General features: G+C 35.8%; 2 protein-coding genes across 3 annotated transcripts in view; one reads left to right on the forward strand and one right to left on the reverse strand.

Annotated features, from left to right (window-relative positions):
- Positions 1 to 3,995, reverse strand: part of LOC137403769 (tumor susceptibility gene 101 protein-like) — a 36,295-nt gene extending 32,300 nt beyond the window's left edge. For both annotated transcript variants that reach the window (XM_068089804.1, XM_068089803.1), the window contains exons 1-2: positions 3,900 to 3,995; positions 1,476 to 1,540 (exon numbers count right to left, since the gene is read on the reverse strand). In XM_068089804.1, coding sequence (XP_067945905.1) covers positions 1,476 to 1,514 — 39 coding nt within the window. In that variant the 5' untranslated portion in view covers positions 1,515 to 1,540; positions 3,900 to 3,995. The remainder of the gene's footprint in view (positions 1 to 1,475; positions 1,541 to 3,899) is intronic.
- Positions 3,996 to 4,263: 268 nt separating this feature from the next.
- The window catches only part of LOC137403747 (E3 ubiquitin-protein ligase listerin-like), a 70,930-nt gene continuing 57,717 nt past the window's right edge, over positions 4,264 to 17,476 (forward strand). The window contains exons 1-8 of the mRNA XM_068089772.1: positions 4,264 to 4,349; positions 4,510 to 4,594; positions 4,990 to 5,193; positions 6,342 to 6,440; positions 6,856 to 6,955; positions 11,202 to 11,388; positions 15,971 to 16,151; positions 16,349 to 16,519. Coding sequence (XP_067945873.1) covers positions 4,547 to 4,594; positions 4,990 to 5,193; positions 6,342 to 6,440; positions 6,856 to 6,955; positions 11,202 to 11,388; positions 15,971 to 16,151; positions 16,349 to 16,519 — 990 coding nt within the window. The 5' untranslated portion in view covers positions 4,264 to 4,349; positions 4,510 to 4,546. The remainder of the gene's footprint in view (positions 4,350 to 4,509; positions 4,595 to 4,989; positions 5,194 to 6,341; positions 6,441 to 6,855; positions 6,956 to 11,201; positions 11,389 to 15,970; positions 16,152 to 16,348; positions 16,520 to 17,476) is intronic.

A 17,476-nucleotide genomic window follows, 5' to 3' on the forward strand; every position in this document is an offset into this window, starting at 1 on the left:
CTACACGGAGACATGTGAACAGAAGTATGCTCTCAGCAATGGGTTGGTTTTATTGCTACACGGAGACATGTGAACAGAAGTATGCTCTCAGCAATGGGTTGGTTTTATTGCTACACGGAGACATGTGAACAGAAGTATACTCTCAGCAATGGGTTGGTTTTATTGCTACACGGAAACATGTGAACAGACGTATACTCTCAGCAATGGGTTGGTTTTATTGCTACACGGAGACATGTGAACAGAAGTATACTCTCAGAAATGGGTTGGTTTTATTGCTACACGGAGACAAGTGAACAGAAGTATACTCTCAGCAATGGGTTGGTTTTATTGCTACACGGAGACATGTGAACAGAAGTATACTCTCAGCAATGGGTTGGTTTTATTGCTACACGGAGACATGTGAACAGAAGTATACTCTCAGCAATGGGTTGGTTTTATTGCTACACGGAGACATGTGAACAGAAGTATGCTCTCAGCAATGGGTTGGTTTTATTGCTACACGGAGACATGTGAACAGAAGTATACTCTCAGCAATGGGTTGGTCTTATTGCTACACGGAGACATGTGAACAGAAGTATGCTCTCAGCAATGGATTGGTTTTATTGCTACACGGAGACATGTGAACAGAAGTATGCTCTCAGCAATGAGTTGGTTTTATTGCTACACGGAGACATGTGAACAGAAGTATGCTCTCAGCAATGGATTGGTTTTATTGCTACACGGAGACATGTGAACAGAAGTATGCTCTCAGCAATGGGTTGGTTTTATTGCTACACGGAGACATGTGAACAGAAGTATACTCTCAGCAATGGGTTGGTTTTATTGCTACACGGAAACATGTGAACAGAAGTATACTCTCAGCAATGGGTTGGTTTTATTGCTACACGGAGACATGTGAACAGAAGTATACTCTCAGAACTGGGCAGGTCTGTTAGTAAAGTGCTAGAAATATGTGTTATAACTTATCCGAGCTTACACTTAATGTTTCATTTTTGCTTGTAACAGTACTTCATGTTCCAAGAAATTTGAGAGTTATTTTATTGGAAATTTCTTCTTATGTTGAGACAAACATTTGCTAAAACTTTAAACTGTATATAAAAAACTCCTATGACATGATGGTAAGTCAAGACGTCACTGATAATAAAAAATTATAAGTAAGAATGCAACTTGTATACACTTGATAAACTGATAGAAATGAGACATGTTCGAGCTTACTAAAGCAGTTTAAACTCTACATACTGAAAGATCAGGAATAAAATGATAAGCCATTCAGATCCCAAAACCAGGAACATTTTCCCAATAAACTTTCTTAAGTTTCTATTGGAAAAACAATAACCCCAGCTTTGGTGGCAGTTCTTATTAGCAGAACTTATTGTAAAAACTAAGAAAGTTCGACTATTCCGCCAATCATGGTACTTTTTAGCAGTTATTGACAAACACAAATCGAATGTCTTACCAACAGAATACAAACTTACCGATATAAGAAGGTTACGGATATCTGCATCGGATGGCATCTTCCTCCTCCCTTATTTCAGCTCATCTATAAATTATTTCACAAATGTTAAACCTTCTTAGTAAAGCCACCTTTACACTTTCGTACCCAAAATTATAGGCATTTAATGTTTAAATACTGGTTAACATGAAATGCTACACACCAACATTGCTATAGTATTTGCAAGTATATTAATATATCTCTTCCATATATTCTATTAGAAACTAGATTAATTCAATTACTTGTAGATATTAGAGAGTGAGTTACATAATCACGATACGACTACCTTTTATGATGGACACTCTAGAACCTTCTAAAATAAACTGTATTTGATGTAGTGGTCATTAAAACATGCTGCTAAGCAAAAAAATATGGATTTTCTTTAAAACTTAGCATTATTTAACTGCAATAAGACCAGGTTTTGACTCATGTTGCACAGGATGAAATGGTTGCAAATAACTACCTTGATGAAATCATTTGGCACTACTTCGACAAAAAAAATTCGGGTTTCAAGCTAAACATCCATACTGATGGCCAAGTTGAATGTTTTTCTATTTCAAATAACAAGTTTTTTGTGGGAGGATTTTCTTGACACAATTCAAAAAACACTAAATAATAAAAGAACTATTTTAAAAATTCCTCTACATTCATCCTTTTAATACTATAAGTAATTAAATATATCGCTTTAAGCGCCCCATGATACCTCCAGCGTGTAGGCCTATTAATTGTGCTATTGATCTCCAAAGACCAATGTTCATGGCTTATCTCTCAAGTTATTTCATTAGATTGCTGAAACTCTTTGTAATATAAATACCTTTAGGAACAAAATATAAAGCTTGCCTAGTTAATTTATCTCCAGATTCAATGAAATGGAATCACCACTAGCAATGTCTAGCTAAACAAGGCTTTCAAAAAAGATGCAAAATAGCAATTTTTATGTCATGTTTGTAGAGTATTTTGAAGAAATCGTGGATGACTATATAAATGAGTCAGCGTCTGGTGAGTATTTTTAATGATATGATACATCAATTGAAATATTTCATTTGCAGTAGTGGTAAGCTGCAACAAAGTTAGGCATATGATATTGTATGACTTGATGTGCAATTAAATAATGGGCTGAGTAGACTAACTTAGCAAAATGAGTATGTTTTAGCTGTATGCTGATAGTAAATATATGACTGATACTTAATCGTCCACCTTTAACATTCGAACATTTGGTATTCCAACTTTTAAAAAATCGCATTGGACTGTAGAACTGATATGTGATAATTAGGGTAGCAAGACAGTAGCACTCTTGAAACAATTCAGTAACATAAATCTTCCTGAGAAGAACTCAGCTATGTGATTAGCACAAATGAACTATAATTACATAAAACTATGTTAAATATACATGTATATATATATTTGGTTGAAAGCCTACCAAATAATATCTTCAACAATTCAAACTATCTGTGAGGGTGTCCAGGCACAACAACTAAGTGTTTGCAAGCATTATTTGATTTTCCTAGATTGTGCCAAAACACTTCCATGCACAAAAAGATTGGATAAGCATATTCTTAGGTTTTATTTAGGCCTACTTATGGTCTGTTCACAGGAGCTGACAGTTGGAGAATCTATCTCCAATCTTAATTTTTAGATAATGAACATTTATGTGGAGACAAAAGACAAAATCACATCAATGCGAGAGTCAGCAATAGTCAATAAAATTTACCTTAATAACTTTTATATGTTATACTTGCAATTAAGTAAAATAATCGCCACAAATTTCAGATGAATTACTAATATTAAATTTGCAGAAAAACAAATGATCAAGAACAACATGCATGTCTCCCAATACGTTAGCAGTATATAAATCAAACTACCAACACTGTGATTTATGTTTGCATGCATGTAGTTTGCATATATCTCTAATAACAAGACTCCAACCATTATTCAGAACTATATCTCAAACTGTTAATATGTATCTTAAACTTTCTCTTTTACGTTAGTAATACGTAGTCCAAAATTGTCTACAACTATGTGTTATATTTTAACAAAACTGCATAAGATACTATGTTAAAGATTGTAACATGACGAAATCTACAATAACGCGTCACACAAACACGTTTGGACTAGGTAGTTCATTGTGCTTGCTACTATCATGGACTGAAAGGGAAAACCTGTTTATTCTTAAAATAAGCAAAAACAGCCCACTACACAGCCCATTCATTCCAAACAAACAATTAAGTCTCATTTCTCTATATCAGTTAGAATTTTAATGTCTCACATTCGCTGCTTTAGCCCAATCTTCTATTTCAAACTTCTTTTTAAACCCTAAATACCACCTGACTTTCGAAACAAAAAGTTTAAAATGCACTGTTACATGTATATATAATAACACACAATACAATATTTTGTGATCCTCTACCTGCTAAATCAGTAAAATTTGTTGTCAAGACAATTCATATCCTCATTTACGATGAGTCAGAATCAGAATCCATCATAAGGCAAAATGAGAAAAGTTGTTATCAACTTCCTGTTAATAAAGTCGCCAAAACCTAGCCTTCGCTATATTGACAGCGCTAAATAGCTGTTTTTTTAAAGCCCAACCCAGAACCATGAAGCCTTGCAAAATTATGCTATTCCAAGTGGTGCAACGACTATGAAACGTGCCATTGGGTGCACTAAACTAGCAACTATAGCAATGACTGTACATCATTTATCATTTTACCGTTATCTCTGTTATCTATGATCCGTTCGTTTTATACTTGCTTTTATTTTCACTTGGAGTTGCAGACCCATTCTGAAAACGAAAACTGACAACACTTTGCCTTACGGTTAATATTGAAAAATGAATAAATCGCTATTTTCCTTTTAGGTATTGTTGGCGCTTATTTTTTGTTTTAAAGAAAACTTGATATTTGTTAAATGCTCGTATATCATCTTTTACTATTTGATGGCCGATTTAAGCTGTTGAACAACCAAAGTAATGTGTGAAACTAGAGATTTTATAACAAGGAAAAAAGTGTTTCTTGCAGAGAGAAGCTCGTTGTCATCAGATGTTAGAAACACAACATGGGTGGTAAGAAAAAAGAAGCTCATCGAACTAAAGGGAATTTAAAAGTGAGCTACTAAAACCATCACTCTCCTTCAGCTGTCATTGTGTTTATACGATGCAAAAAGTGTGTTCAGTGTATTAAGTGTAGTAAATCTGCCACCGCCTAAATAGGCTACTGTGGTACAAAAATGTAAATTTTTTGCTCTGTCTAAAACTTTTGTAGTATCCTAATTGTTTTTTTATGATGTTTCTAGGGACCTAGTGAAATAGTACATGTCATAAATATGCATATTAAGAACAGCACATCTTATACTTTTCTTCATTTGTAACATAACATCTTTGCGTTAGCTAATCACGTGTGCCTATAAAATTATGTAATTATGGTAAGCACCTGCAAATTTTTTGCAGGTTGGCTTTTTACAGGATAAATCTTTAAAAACTTTTACCTGTATAATTTAAGCCTGCCTCTAGTGGTCATGCTGCTCAACTGTTGGAAGCCACCGGAGAACTGCGGACAGGATTCAGAGGATTTGAGTCACTTTCTGGAGGCTTGGGCTATGTCCCTGTCAGTACCCAGGCAGCTGACAACACTGAATGCGGGGATGGTGAGCTACGTATGGTTATGAAGCGCCTTACCAAGCGAGATGCTGTCACTAAACTCAAGGTTAGCATGGGCAAACATCTTATTTAGAAAATGGAGTTGCTTTCTCTTTGTTTACAGTCCAATTCTATCATCTCTACTAGCCGTACTGTAAATGCAAATAAACTGCATGCAAATTTGCATGTGATGTGACTTGCTAGCGATCATATATATGACCAACAACATATATCACAGACTGCTATTGCTGCCATAGCGTGCTATTATCAACCAAACGCTGCTTCTTCATATATATTCTATTAGCTATAGAGATGACTCTACCACAGCAGCATTATAGACATTGAGAAATTACGCATGTTGCTGTATTCTCACAGAATTCAACATGACTCTGTACCTCATACCAATGTTTTGTTATGATAATAATCCCATATGTTCACATCATGTAGACATAGGGACTATTGGACCAAAAGAAGTGTGTTTAGTTGCAATAGTTGAATTTCTAACGTCATGTTTACACTCACTTACAGGCAATGCTTGTCAATTATTTTCTGTCATGTTCCCCAAAAAGAAGCAAACATATCATGCTCTCAACCCGCTTGCGACTATCAATAGTATCATTTGTCTATAAAATTGTTGTAAGTACACCTTTGCATAATACTGTATTTTGTTAACGTTAAAGAGAAAAAGAAATATTGACCAACATACATGAGCGAATAACTTTATTAATTTTAACAGAAAAAAATTTAACACTTAATACTCATGCTCTGTGAAGCTCCACACTGATGGCTTCCTGCGCACACTCTGACAATAAGAGCCTACTGTCTCCTAATGTTTTGGCGATGCAGTTACACTTTATTCTAAGACAGTAAAAATGAAAAATCATGTTTTTTGAGGCCAAACATGGTCTCCTTGCTGGGGCCTCACACCTCCCTGAGGGGATTGGATGGGGCGCCCCACTATTTGAGAAGCACTTCTTAAACACAACAGTCTATGTGAGACTCGGACTAAAAAACTGTCAGTGCTGCGAAAAACACTCTTAAATTTCATTTTCTCAAGAAAATGAAATTCAACCATAACTGTCATGGCACCTGTCATGGCACCTGTCAAGACCTGTATAACTACCTCACATAAAAATCAAGTTATCAACTAATGATGACATCAGAATTATGGTGCACGCTGAGTCTGAACCACTCTCCATATTTTATGGTTTGTAGGCTCTGCAGAACTTCAATGAGATCTGTCAAGAAAGAGAGAGCGATGTACTGACTGAGGCATTGAAGTACTGGCCTCGGATATACAGCAAACTCGCTATTGTGAGTTTTATGTTGCGCAATCAGTAGTCATCCATTCCTTCAATTAACATTTCAACTTTTTCAAATCACATTTAAAGTTTTTAAAATGTTTGCCAATCTCCACTCTAGCGTCATATCAATTTATGGTCTATGATATGAGACTGTAACTGGTAGCTGTGCCTTTAAATTCCTCAGGGCAGTTGTTTACATTTTTCACACGTTGCAATAATAGCAAAGGTATAATTGCATAATTTTGTTGAAAACAGAACTCAGGGATTTGAATATATAAGTCTCTAGAAATATATAGGCAAGCCAAAGCCATGAACATCATTGTTACAACTATTAAAAATTAATTTTTTATCAAATTGCATTTTAAAAAAGTGTTAAAGGCTGCTTTTAAATTTTGCATCTGATATGAATAGTTCATTCTTTTCAGGATTATGACCACAGAGTTAGGGAGGCAGCACATAACGCCCTCAAGGAGGTTGCTAGTAGATCTGGTAGAAATCTTGCTCCGTATCTGAAACAGCTAATTGGTATGTATGTACCTCCCACATGATTACAATGACAAACTCGCAGTTCAATCAGAAGGGAATAAAGCAGCACGAGTCTAAACGCCTAAATATGTGACATGAAATATGTGTCGAAACTGTAAACAATAAATACTTTACACATTCTCATTATTTATGCTAAAACTAAATTGCCTTATGGTAGGCTCAAATCTTTTTCATACCAGATTTTCTATATATTGTTTACAGAAGAGTTCATATGTGTCATGATCACAGAAACCATGGTTAAGTCGGGATTATAAAATTTAGAGTTATCTGCATTAACAGAAGGAAAAAATTCTCACAATTATTTTGCACAAAAAAATTTGATTCTAGCTTAATTACAACAGATTTTATGGTCAATAAACTGAATGCATGTTTACCATCAGTGCGAAAACCTAGTTCCGAGAAAACTGGTGTTAAAGTCTGAGAAACGAAAACCGATGCACAGTTTTGTTTACATTTCAAAACGTCATAGCAACCAATATTAAGAGGTTGTGATATTTATCTAGATTTCTGTTTTTATATCAAAAAAATTATTCTGAATTTAAAAATTTAAACAGATTTTGGCTGGTTGTCATAGAAATGGCTGTATATCTATAAGAAAATGTATTACCTAATTTTGCAGATATTAAAAACGGCTTGGCAGTGCCGCGATATTGAGCACAATCGTAGTATGATCAACAAAATGTTAAAAAAAATAATAACAGTAACATATTGCACATCATCGGTCACTCTATACTTTGATCTTGCAAATTCGAATAATTTTTCTTATAATCAAATCTTATGAAATCAAATACTTATTCTTATAATTAAATATTGTAAAAATCTTATATGAATGGTTAGGAATATATCATGGTCATTCCCTTTACTTACACTGCTTTTGGCATCAGTTAGAATACCAAAGTACTCATTATAAGTGTCCAAAATGTCAGAATTATCCTTCAAATCAACAAAAAAGAAACGATCACGTTTTCCGGACGCCATTTTTCAGTACTTCCTGTTTAGCATAGCAACGGTTTTAAGGGGTTTTTCCGAGGTTTCAAGACATTTATTATCTAAACTGACTTCAGATTCAGAAAGATCACTCTTTGATTGGTCCAGAAGCACAAGTTACAAAAATCCTTATCAAAATTATAAATTCAGTTAGTGCAACTTTAAAGTCGAATAACTCAATTTCGTGATTTGCGACTTAACCATGGTTTCTGTGACCGCGACCCATATATACCGGTATATATTCCAGTGCAGGTAAAATGGAAGATTTTGTCTGCTTCATTTTATAATATTTGCAGCAAGTAAAAGGAACCTAAAAATTGATTAATAAGAAACAGTAGCAATAAAACGGAGCTTTTGACGATGCTAGAGCTTACATGATAGACTTATTCCTTACGGGGAATAGCAACAAAAGTTGGGCTGGATAGCAGAGCACCCATAATTATATTGGTACGGTAGACTCACTTACACCGTAAGTAATCTGTTCCAAAAACATTTAACCTATGGCTGTGGAGAAATGGACGAACAGACAGACAGATCACGGCTCTTGCTACAGTAAATATATTTTTTGTTTTACTTTATTTCAGACATAATTCTTTTTTATTTTTTTCTTTGCAGCATTGACCTTGCTATCTATAAAAAAGTGAAAAAATCGATTTAAATGGGCATTGAAGTTGTCTTCCCTTTTACGTAAAAGTACCGTAACCACAAATCCTAAAATGAAAGTTATAAAAAAGAAGAAAGTTCTTGCTATAAACCAATAATACTACAGTTACTGTACAGTCATTAAATTAATGTTAGGTTTCACTTAGGTTTCTTCTGTTTAAAGGGCCAAAAAGGTGAGTTTGAGAAGATCTTAGAACTGATTAGGCCATTTACATGTATTTTCCAGTTTATATGTCATAAAATTCCTATAACTTAAGGTAAAAGATTGCATTCAGCGAGACTAAACTTTTGACATTCAGTTTGGTAGACCGACATTCTAACACCTGTGCCAATCGACTGCCTTTAAGTAGTTCTGAGGATTAGTGCAGCTACTTATTCTGTGTGCACCTATTCTAGACTCAGCTCCACTCTCTGCAAATACCTTGCTATAATCATTTATAATGTTCCACCCTCCTATGAGTTGAGTTATTTCAATCGAGATTGTTGTTGCATGATTGTTTTCGTAACAAAACTGATGACAATTGCAGATTTTGGTCTGGATATCGGCGATGCACAATTCCTATTTTAGTCATATACTAGCCGAATTACAAATATATATACTTTAATATAAATTAATATATAGAAATATATATATAGTACTATAATATAAAATAATATATATATTTCGTGTGTATATATATACCGTATATATACCATATATATGCTAGCAACTAGCCGGAGGCCCGGCATTGCACGGGCAATAGAATAGAATAATTACTTTATGAGTTTGAGTAACTCACCTGGAAAGCTAGATCTTTACTGAAATCTTTAATAAAACAATACCCTTGTTGTGGGCCAGCTTAGCAATCGTTACGCGTAACGGTTAACAGTGTTAGTTATTAACCAAAAGCATGCGCTTTAAAAGCATGAGTATCTTAACCGATGTAATGATTATTTTGGCTCAATGAATCCATTGTATTCTGTTAGCTTGATGGTCAAGTTCAACACGTCTAGGTATGGAGGTTCAACACGTCTAGGTATGGAGGTTCAACACGTCTAGGTATGGAGGTTCAACATGTCTAGGTATGGAGGTTCAACACGTCTAGGTATGGAGGTTCAACACGTCTAGGTATGGAGGTTCAACACGTCTAGGTATGGAGGTTCAACACGTCTAGGTATGGAGGTTCAACACGTCTAGGTATGGAGGTTCAACACGTCTAGGTATGGAGGTTCAACACGTCTAGGTATGGAGGTTCAACACGTCTAGGTATGGAGGTTCAACACGTCTAGGTATGGAGGTTCAACACGTCTAGGTATGGAGGTTCAACACGTCTAGGTATGGAGGTTCAACACGTCTAGGTATGGAGGTTCAACACGTCTAGGTATGGAGGTTCAACACGTCTAGGTATGGAGGTTCGAGATCAAATCCTGTGGTGTCTGGATTTGTCGTTGCTAGATTTTATTTGCTATAATGACACAAAGTTCAACAAAAACACAAACACTGAGATTTATATGTGGATAAATCTCACTGTTTGTTATTTGTTCAGTTATAGCCATAAAGTTTTAGTAACTAAAAATCACCTTCATACTGGATTTGAACTCTCACCTTTCAAATCGCGAGTCTACTAACAAGCGCTAAGCCGTTCTTACATTCTCATTTAAACTTCATATACATCGTTTGTATATGAAGTTTAAATGTTAGAATAGTAAATGTTGTATATGTTAAAGAAAAATAAGTTTTCTGCGCAGAGACTTTAACTACCTGGGCAACACCGGACATTCTCTAAGCGGCATGATAAATGTGGAGGCTTTTTTCAAATTGAGAGTTCATAAAGCTTTCATTAGTTTGGGAAATTGGGAGTTGCCCACCTATTGATAAAACTTCAAAACACAGAAATGCTAAATATTATGCTATAAAAGAGGATAAATTAATTGAAATAATTTTGGTAATACTGCAATTCTTGATTGCAGTATTACGAAAGACCTTATAAACTTAAAAAATATGAAGCTTTGAAGAGTTCATATTTTTAGAGTTTCCTCTGGTGGCTTCACACTGTTGTAAATATTTGAAACATGAGGCTATACTTGACCAATTGACTGTAGCCTCCTATTTGACCAATTGACTGTAGCCTCCTATCCTTGACCAATTGACTGTAGCCTCCTATACTTGACCAATTGACTGTAGCCTGCTACTTTACCAATTGACTGTAGCCTGCTATACTTGACCAATTGACTGTAGCCTCCTATTTGACCAATTGACTGTAGCCTCCTATTTGACCAATTGACTGTAGCCTCCTATTTGACCAATTGACTGTAGCCTGCTACTTGACCAATTGACTGTAGCCGGCTATTTGACCAATTGACTGTAGCCTGCTATTTGACCAATTGACTGTAGCCTGCTATTTGACCAATTGACTGTAGCCTGCTACTTGACCAATTGACTGTAGCCTGCTACTTGACCAATTGACTGTAGCCTCCTATTTGACCAATTGACTGTAACCTGCTATTTGACCAATTGACTGTAGCCTGCTACTTGACCAATTGACTGTAGCCTGCTATTTGTCCATATTACCTTCGCTTAATCGGTGTATTGCAGGCGCATGGATGCTATCATTCTGTGATGGCCATGCTCCGGCAGCATCGGCCGCTAGATCAGCATTCCAGAGTGTATTCAACTCGGAGACGAAAAGTACAGAGGCAGTTGTTTATTGTCATGCAGAGATTATCAAGTACCTCTATGACATGCTCTTCAATGCTTCGCCTGAGACACTGAGTGACAGCAAGTGAGACGTCTTTGCATACCTCTTTATAGCCTTGCCTCCCTGCATATCACATATCGCCATTTTACTCATTGAGGTTCCATAGCTGCTCGCTTGAACTCTAGTTAGTAAGAGATGTGGACTCATTTGAGTACAATGACTTGATTACAGTTTTGGGTGTGTTCTATCAACCGCATCTTGTCCTGTTGTACACTAGATACGAAGCTGTGAGACAAACTATTTTCAAGGCCCGTGTGGAACTCTATCTCACTTTTTGTTTTAACAATTCAAATGAAATATGCTGTTAAATACAGCTGCGTGTTTCTCATCTCTACAAGTCTCTATATTGCTGTTGCATTACATGACTCATCTCTACAAGTCTCTATATTGCTGTTGCATTACATGACTCATCTCTACAAGTCTCTATATTGCTGTTGCATTACATGACTCATCTCTACAAGTCTCTATATTGTTGCATTACATGACTCATCTCTACAAGTCTCTATATTGCTGCATTACATGACTCATCTCTACAAGTCTCTATATTGCTGCATTACATGACTCATCTCTACAAGTCTCTATATTTACATGACTCAAAGATGAACTTGCACAAAGTTTTAGCAAATTCTATCAGAAAGTGTCGGTATTTTTTATCATTTGCGATTGTTTTTCATGTTTGAGGTGATCTGATTGCCAGGATGTTTCAAGATTGAAATCGATAAAACTCGATTGCGATTAAAACGCTTAGATTCAGCGAGAGTGCCATTATGACATCTATAGTTGCAAAAAGACCGACGGACTAGAGACTCGTAACACTGCAACTCGCATGCAATGACTGATATCGATTATCGCACCGATAACAGCTAGGGACGTAATTTTCTACTGAGTATTTGAACCACGATCAAATTTTGTCAATTTTAATCTTGAAACATCCTGACAGTCAAATCACCATAAACATCAAAAACATTTGCAAATGATAGAAAAATAGCGACACTTTCTGATAAAATCTACTAACATTTTGTGCAAGTTTATTTTTAGCACATTAAATTATTGAAATTAAAGGTAAAGATTTCTTTTAATTTTATCATTTCAGGTGTGATGTTTTAATGTCAACTGTAAATTATTATTACTTAATGGTTTGCATATATATATATATGTATATATATATAAAAAATTGTTTCCTCACCCCGGATAACCCGTATGGGTGGTAAATTCTGCTCTAACTCGGGTCTCCTACCAGAGACCTGGGAGTTTGAGCACTCGCCTCAAGATCTTAGCTGTTCCCAATAGCGCACTTTTCTGCAACTCACCTGAGTTGATTGCTGTTGGTATTTGGGCAAGCCACATTTTATGCGCCGGTGTTATTGCGCCCAGTGCCCCAATGACTACTGGGATTACAGTTGTAACGAATAACGCTGAACTGAAAGATAACGAGCGTCGTATATTTTCTAGGCATTGTGGGAGGGATTTCGGCGAATAGCATGTTGGCATCTTTGTTATTCCGATGTATTCAGCACACCAACTGCCAAATTTGAATTTCAAGAGAACTTGTTGTTGATGTCGTATGGTGAAAAAAATGTCGTATGGTGAGAGTGAAAAATCATCGCGTTTCACATCGTAAGACGGAAAAATCATATAACAGGGACATCGTAACTTAGGGAAGCACTGTGTATATACACACACATACGGGTATATACTGTATACACATATATGCATATATATATATATATATATATATATATATATATATATATATATAATTTATTCATGTAAAACCTTAGATAAAAAACAACTTCATTACTATTAGTTTCAGGTCTGTTACGCAGACAATCATCAGATAAAATTGTTTTGGTCCAACTGAGTTATATATGTAAGGGAGGTGTAATTACTATAACGACTGATAGCTATGTAATTGCATTTCGTAGTGTGTATTTAGTAGAATGTCGGCATTTGGAAGCTAGCTCGTTACGCTTGTTGAGTGAGCTCATTTCTGGTTTTGTGAGGATGATGTACTTTTCTGATATGCACAGGTTACAACGCTTGGTGGCTGGGTCGTATGGCCTTGCGTGTTGAACGATTTTCCATTTAATTGTATACGGTGTGTTCAGGCCTTTTAGCTGCCAGATGTAGTTACTAAGCTCTGTGGCAGATTGCTTGTCACCAGGACAAGCAATCTGCCACAGAGCTTAGTAACTACATCTGGCAGCTAAAAGGCCTGAACACACCGTATACAATTAAATGGAAAATCGTTCAACACGCAAGGCCATACGACCCAGCCACCAAGCGTTGTAACCTGTGCATATCAGAAAAGTACATCATCCTCACAAAACCAGAAATGAGCTCACTCAACAAGCGTAACGAGCTAGCTTCCAAATGCCGACATTCTACTAAATACACACTACGAAATGCAATTACATAGCTATCAGTCGTTATAGTAATTACACCTCCCTTACATATATAACTCAGTTGGACCAAAACAATTTTATCTGATGATTGTCTGCGTAACAGACCTGAAACTAATAGTAATGAAGTTGTTTTTTATCTAAGGTTTTACATGAATAAATTTTATATTTAAGCTCTGACCACTCATTGAGCACTATCTGGCAGCTTTAACACACTACATTGGAATATATATATATATATATATATATATATATATATATATATATATATATATGTGTGTATACAGTATTTACTTGTATGTGTGTGGATATACACAGTGCTTCCCTAAGTTACGATGTCCCTGTTATATGATTTTTCCGTCTTACGATGTGAAACGCGATGATTTTTCACTCTCACCATACGACATTTTTTTCACCATACGACATCAACAACAAGTTCTCTTGAAATTCAAATTTGGCAGTTGGTGTGCTGAATACATCGGAATAACAAAGATGCCAACATGCTATTCGCGGAAATCCCTCCCACAATGCCTAGAAAATATACGACGCTCGTTATCTTTCAGTTCAGCGTTATTCGTTATAAGTTATCGTGAAAACTAAATCCTAAACAGATAGGTGATATAATTTTAGATGATGTTAAAGTTTAGTAAAGTACTAAAACTTAGCTTTAAGTGTGTTTAGTAAGCTAAATTTATTTAAGTTAAACTTAAAGTTTATGTTATACGTCTGTCTCGAAGGTAAGTACTCCTACGGTACGTACTGTACATAGTACATTGTAATGTTGCATTTTATTGCAGATCATATCCCCTAAATACACTAAAGTTACTGTAGGTAACTATAGTTAATGAGGTTAACATATATTATTTTGTTGCGACTTTTTAATATGCATATAGAATTTTGTTGTTTTTTATCAGGGGGCATTTGCATTAGATAATTACTATGGGTTTGTAAACCCCTCTATACAACATTTGATATATGTATAATAATATGATAATAATATCCGCAAATAATGTATGCCGGTTCCCGCTGATAACGTCTTAGTGCTTTTTTGTCTGTCATCTGTATCTCCAATTATTGCGAGAAAATACGGTAAGGAAAAAGCTGGAACTGAACTCGGTTTTGCAGACAGGCGCATTAACCACTACACCATGAGACCACCTTGCCATCCTATTGAATAATAATGCTTAGCTTACCACACCAATAATCTAGCACGGTTGAAGATAATGATTGTGAGAGAGAGAGATAATGATTGTGAGAGAGATAATGATTGTGAGAGAGATAATGATTGTGAGAGAGATCATGATTGTGAGAGAGATAATGATTGTGAGAGAGATAATGATTGTGAGAGAGATCATGATTGTGAGAGAGATAATGATTGTGAGAGAGATAATGATTGTGAGAGAGATAATGATTGTGAGAGAGATCATGATTGTGAGAGAGATAATGATTGTGAGAGAGATAATGATTGTGAGAGAGATAATGATTGTGAGAGAGATCATGATTGTGAGAGAGATAATGATTGTGAGAGAGATAATGATTGTGAGAGAGATAATGATTGTGAGAGAGATAATGATTGTGAGAGAGATAATGATTGTGAGAGAGATAATGATTGTGAGAGAGATAATGATTGTGAGAGAGATCATGATTGTGAGAGAGATCATGATTGTGAGAGAGATCATGATTGTGAGAGAGATCATGATTGTGAGAGAGATCATGATTGTGAGAGAGATAATGATTGTGAGAGAGAGATAATGATTGTGAGAGAGATAATGATTGTGAGAGAGAGATAATGATTGTGAGAGAGATCATGATTGTGAGAGAGATAATGATTGTGAGAGAGATCATGATTGTGAGAGAGATCATGGCGCGGAACGATTATAAGTACAATTATTCTAGGTCATGGCAAGCTGGCTGCATGGTATTGTGCATGGCCTCACATCCGTGCATCTGCAAAATATTCTGGTTTGATTACCGTGAGGTGTAATCTTGTTTTTTAATGGAAGGATGGAGGCAGTTCTTATTATAGTGAAACTTTAGACTAGCTTAAGTTACTTAGCTTGGCTCATACCATTTAGTTCCATTATTGTCAATTTTCTGCTTTTTGCTACTCAACACTTTAAACAAAGTACTCTGCCTGAGCAAGTGCATGGCTCCAGCGTTAACTTTCTCTTGTCTACAATGTATTCATAGAGCATGTTTCGTAGAACAACTTCTCCTGAGGAGATGAAGGAGAAGTATGAAAGAGCATTATCAGCCTCATTTCTTTGCCTCTCACTCATAATCAGCATGTGCCCACAGTCTAAGATTAAAGATTTCTCTGCCAAATTTGCATCTACGTTGGAACAGCCAGCTTTCTGGAAATACTCAAACCACTCTAACAGAATGGTATGCCTGGCTAAGTTACTCGCTCGTTGTTGTCATCGGTGTCACATTCGGTGACTCAGTTTTGGCTTAGGTTGTGAAAGCAGTTCTTAAACAGATGTCTGTCATCTCAATTACCACTGAGCTGTGACAAATATCTCGTTCTTCATTTTTTATTCCCAGCTCATGAAATATATTACCTTATGTTGGGACTTTTGCAGGTGAAATCATCGTTTTTTAACTTGCTCAGTCGTGTCATGCAAGACATTCCAGCATTGGCCAATGACTATGCAAAGAAGATTTGCTCTGCTGTTTTATCGAGACTCGGCGAAACTGACCCTGTCATCTGTCCAAACCTCTGGGAGGCAGTCGGGAGAGCAACATCTATGGAAGTCAGTCTATTACACAATGAATATGAATGCTTATATTTGCATCTTGTTACAAGTCTACAATTCATTTTTGGCACAGATCTAGTACAAGATTTGTTGGTGTAGAGGATAAAGCATTTGTTATAACTGTGAATTCTCTTGTAAATCTCACTGGGTTTACACTTCAGCTACCAAAAATTTGATTGCTGATCTCTGTTCAATTCTGGAGCATGTGTCTTGGTCAGCCATTTTGGAAAACCTCAAACAAGGATCGTGTGACCGCATAATTTCCAAGAAAAATTGAGAGCTATCAGAGATTACTGCGCCTACAAACTTGAAAAAAATTAGGCTTCCACTTATAATAGAACTCTTTTTTATGAGTAATTTCACTTTATTGACTGGCCCTTGTATTCATAGTGACACTCATTGGAAGTTGTGTCAACCAAAAAATTTTGTGAATTTTTGCTGCGTTCGTAAAACCTTTGCAATTTTAAAATTTTGAGCAAATAGTACAGGATATTTGTTTAAATGTTACACAATTAACATAAAGAGGCTGATTTCATTCAATCCTATTTCCATTTACTGGACACTGGAGGTTTCTTGTAATGTTTACAAGGAGCCAAAACCCACAATAGCTATATATTTGCCTAATGCGCGGCGTTCTACAAGTAATAAAATAGTTACCCAATAAATTTGAGTAACTTGCCTGGTAAGCTAGTGTAAATCTTTACTAACTGATTTTAACTGATGTAATGAATGTCATTACAATCATTCATCATGTTAGTCAGTTGGTCGTCATAGCGTAGTGGGTTAGATTGCTGGTCTGTAGACCTGGAGGTATTCGGGTTAAAATTCAGTGCAAAATGATTTTAATCCCTAGAACTAGGCATACAGCTGGACATAGCGACAACAGAAAACAAAAGACCAACAAACAAAAGATCAACAAACAAAAGATCAACATTGAGATTTACATATATATTT

This window comes from Watersipora subatra, chromosome 9, assembly GCF_963576615.1.
Source record: "Watersipora subatra chromosome 9, tzWatSuba1.1, whole genome shotgun sequence".
NCBI lineage: Eukaryota > Metazoa > Bryozoa > Gymnolaemata > Cheilostomatida > Watersiporidae > Watersipora > Watersipora subatra.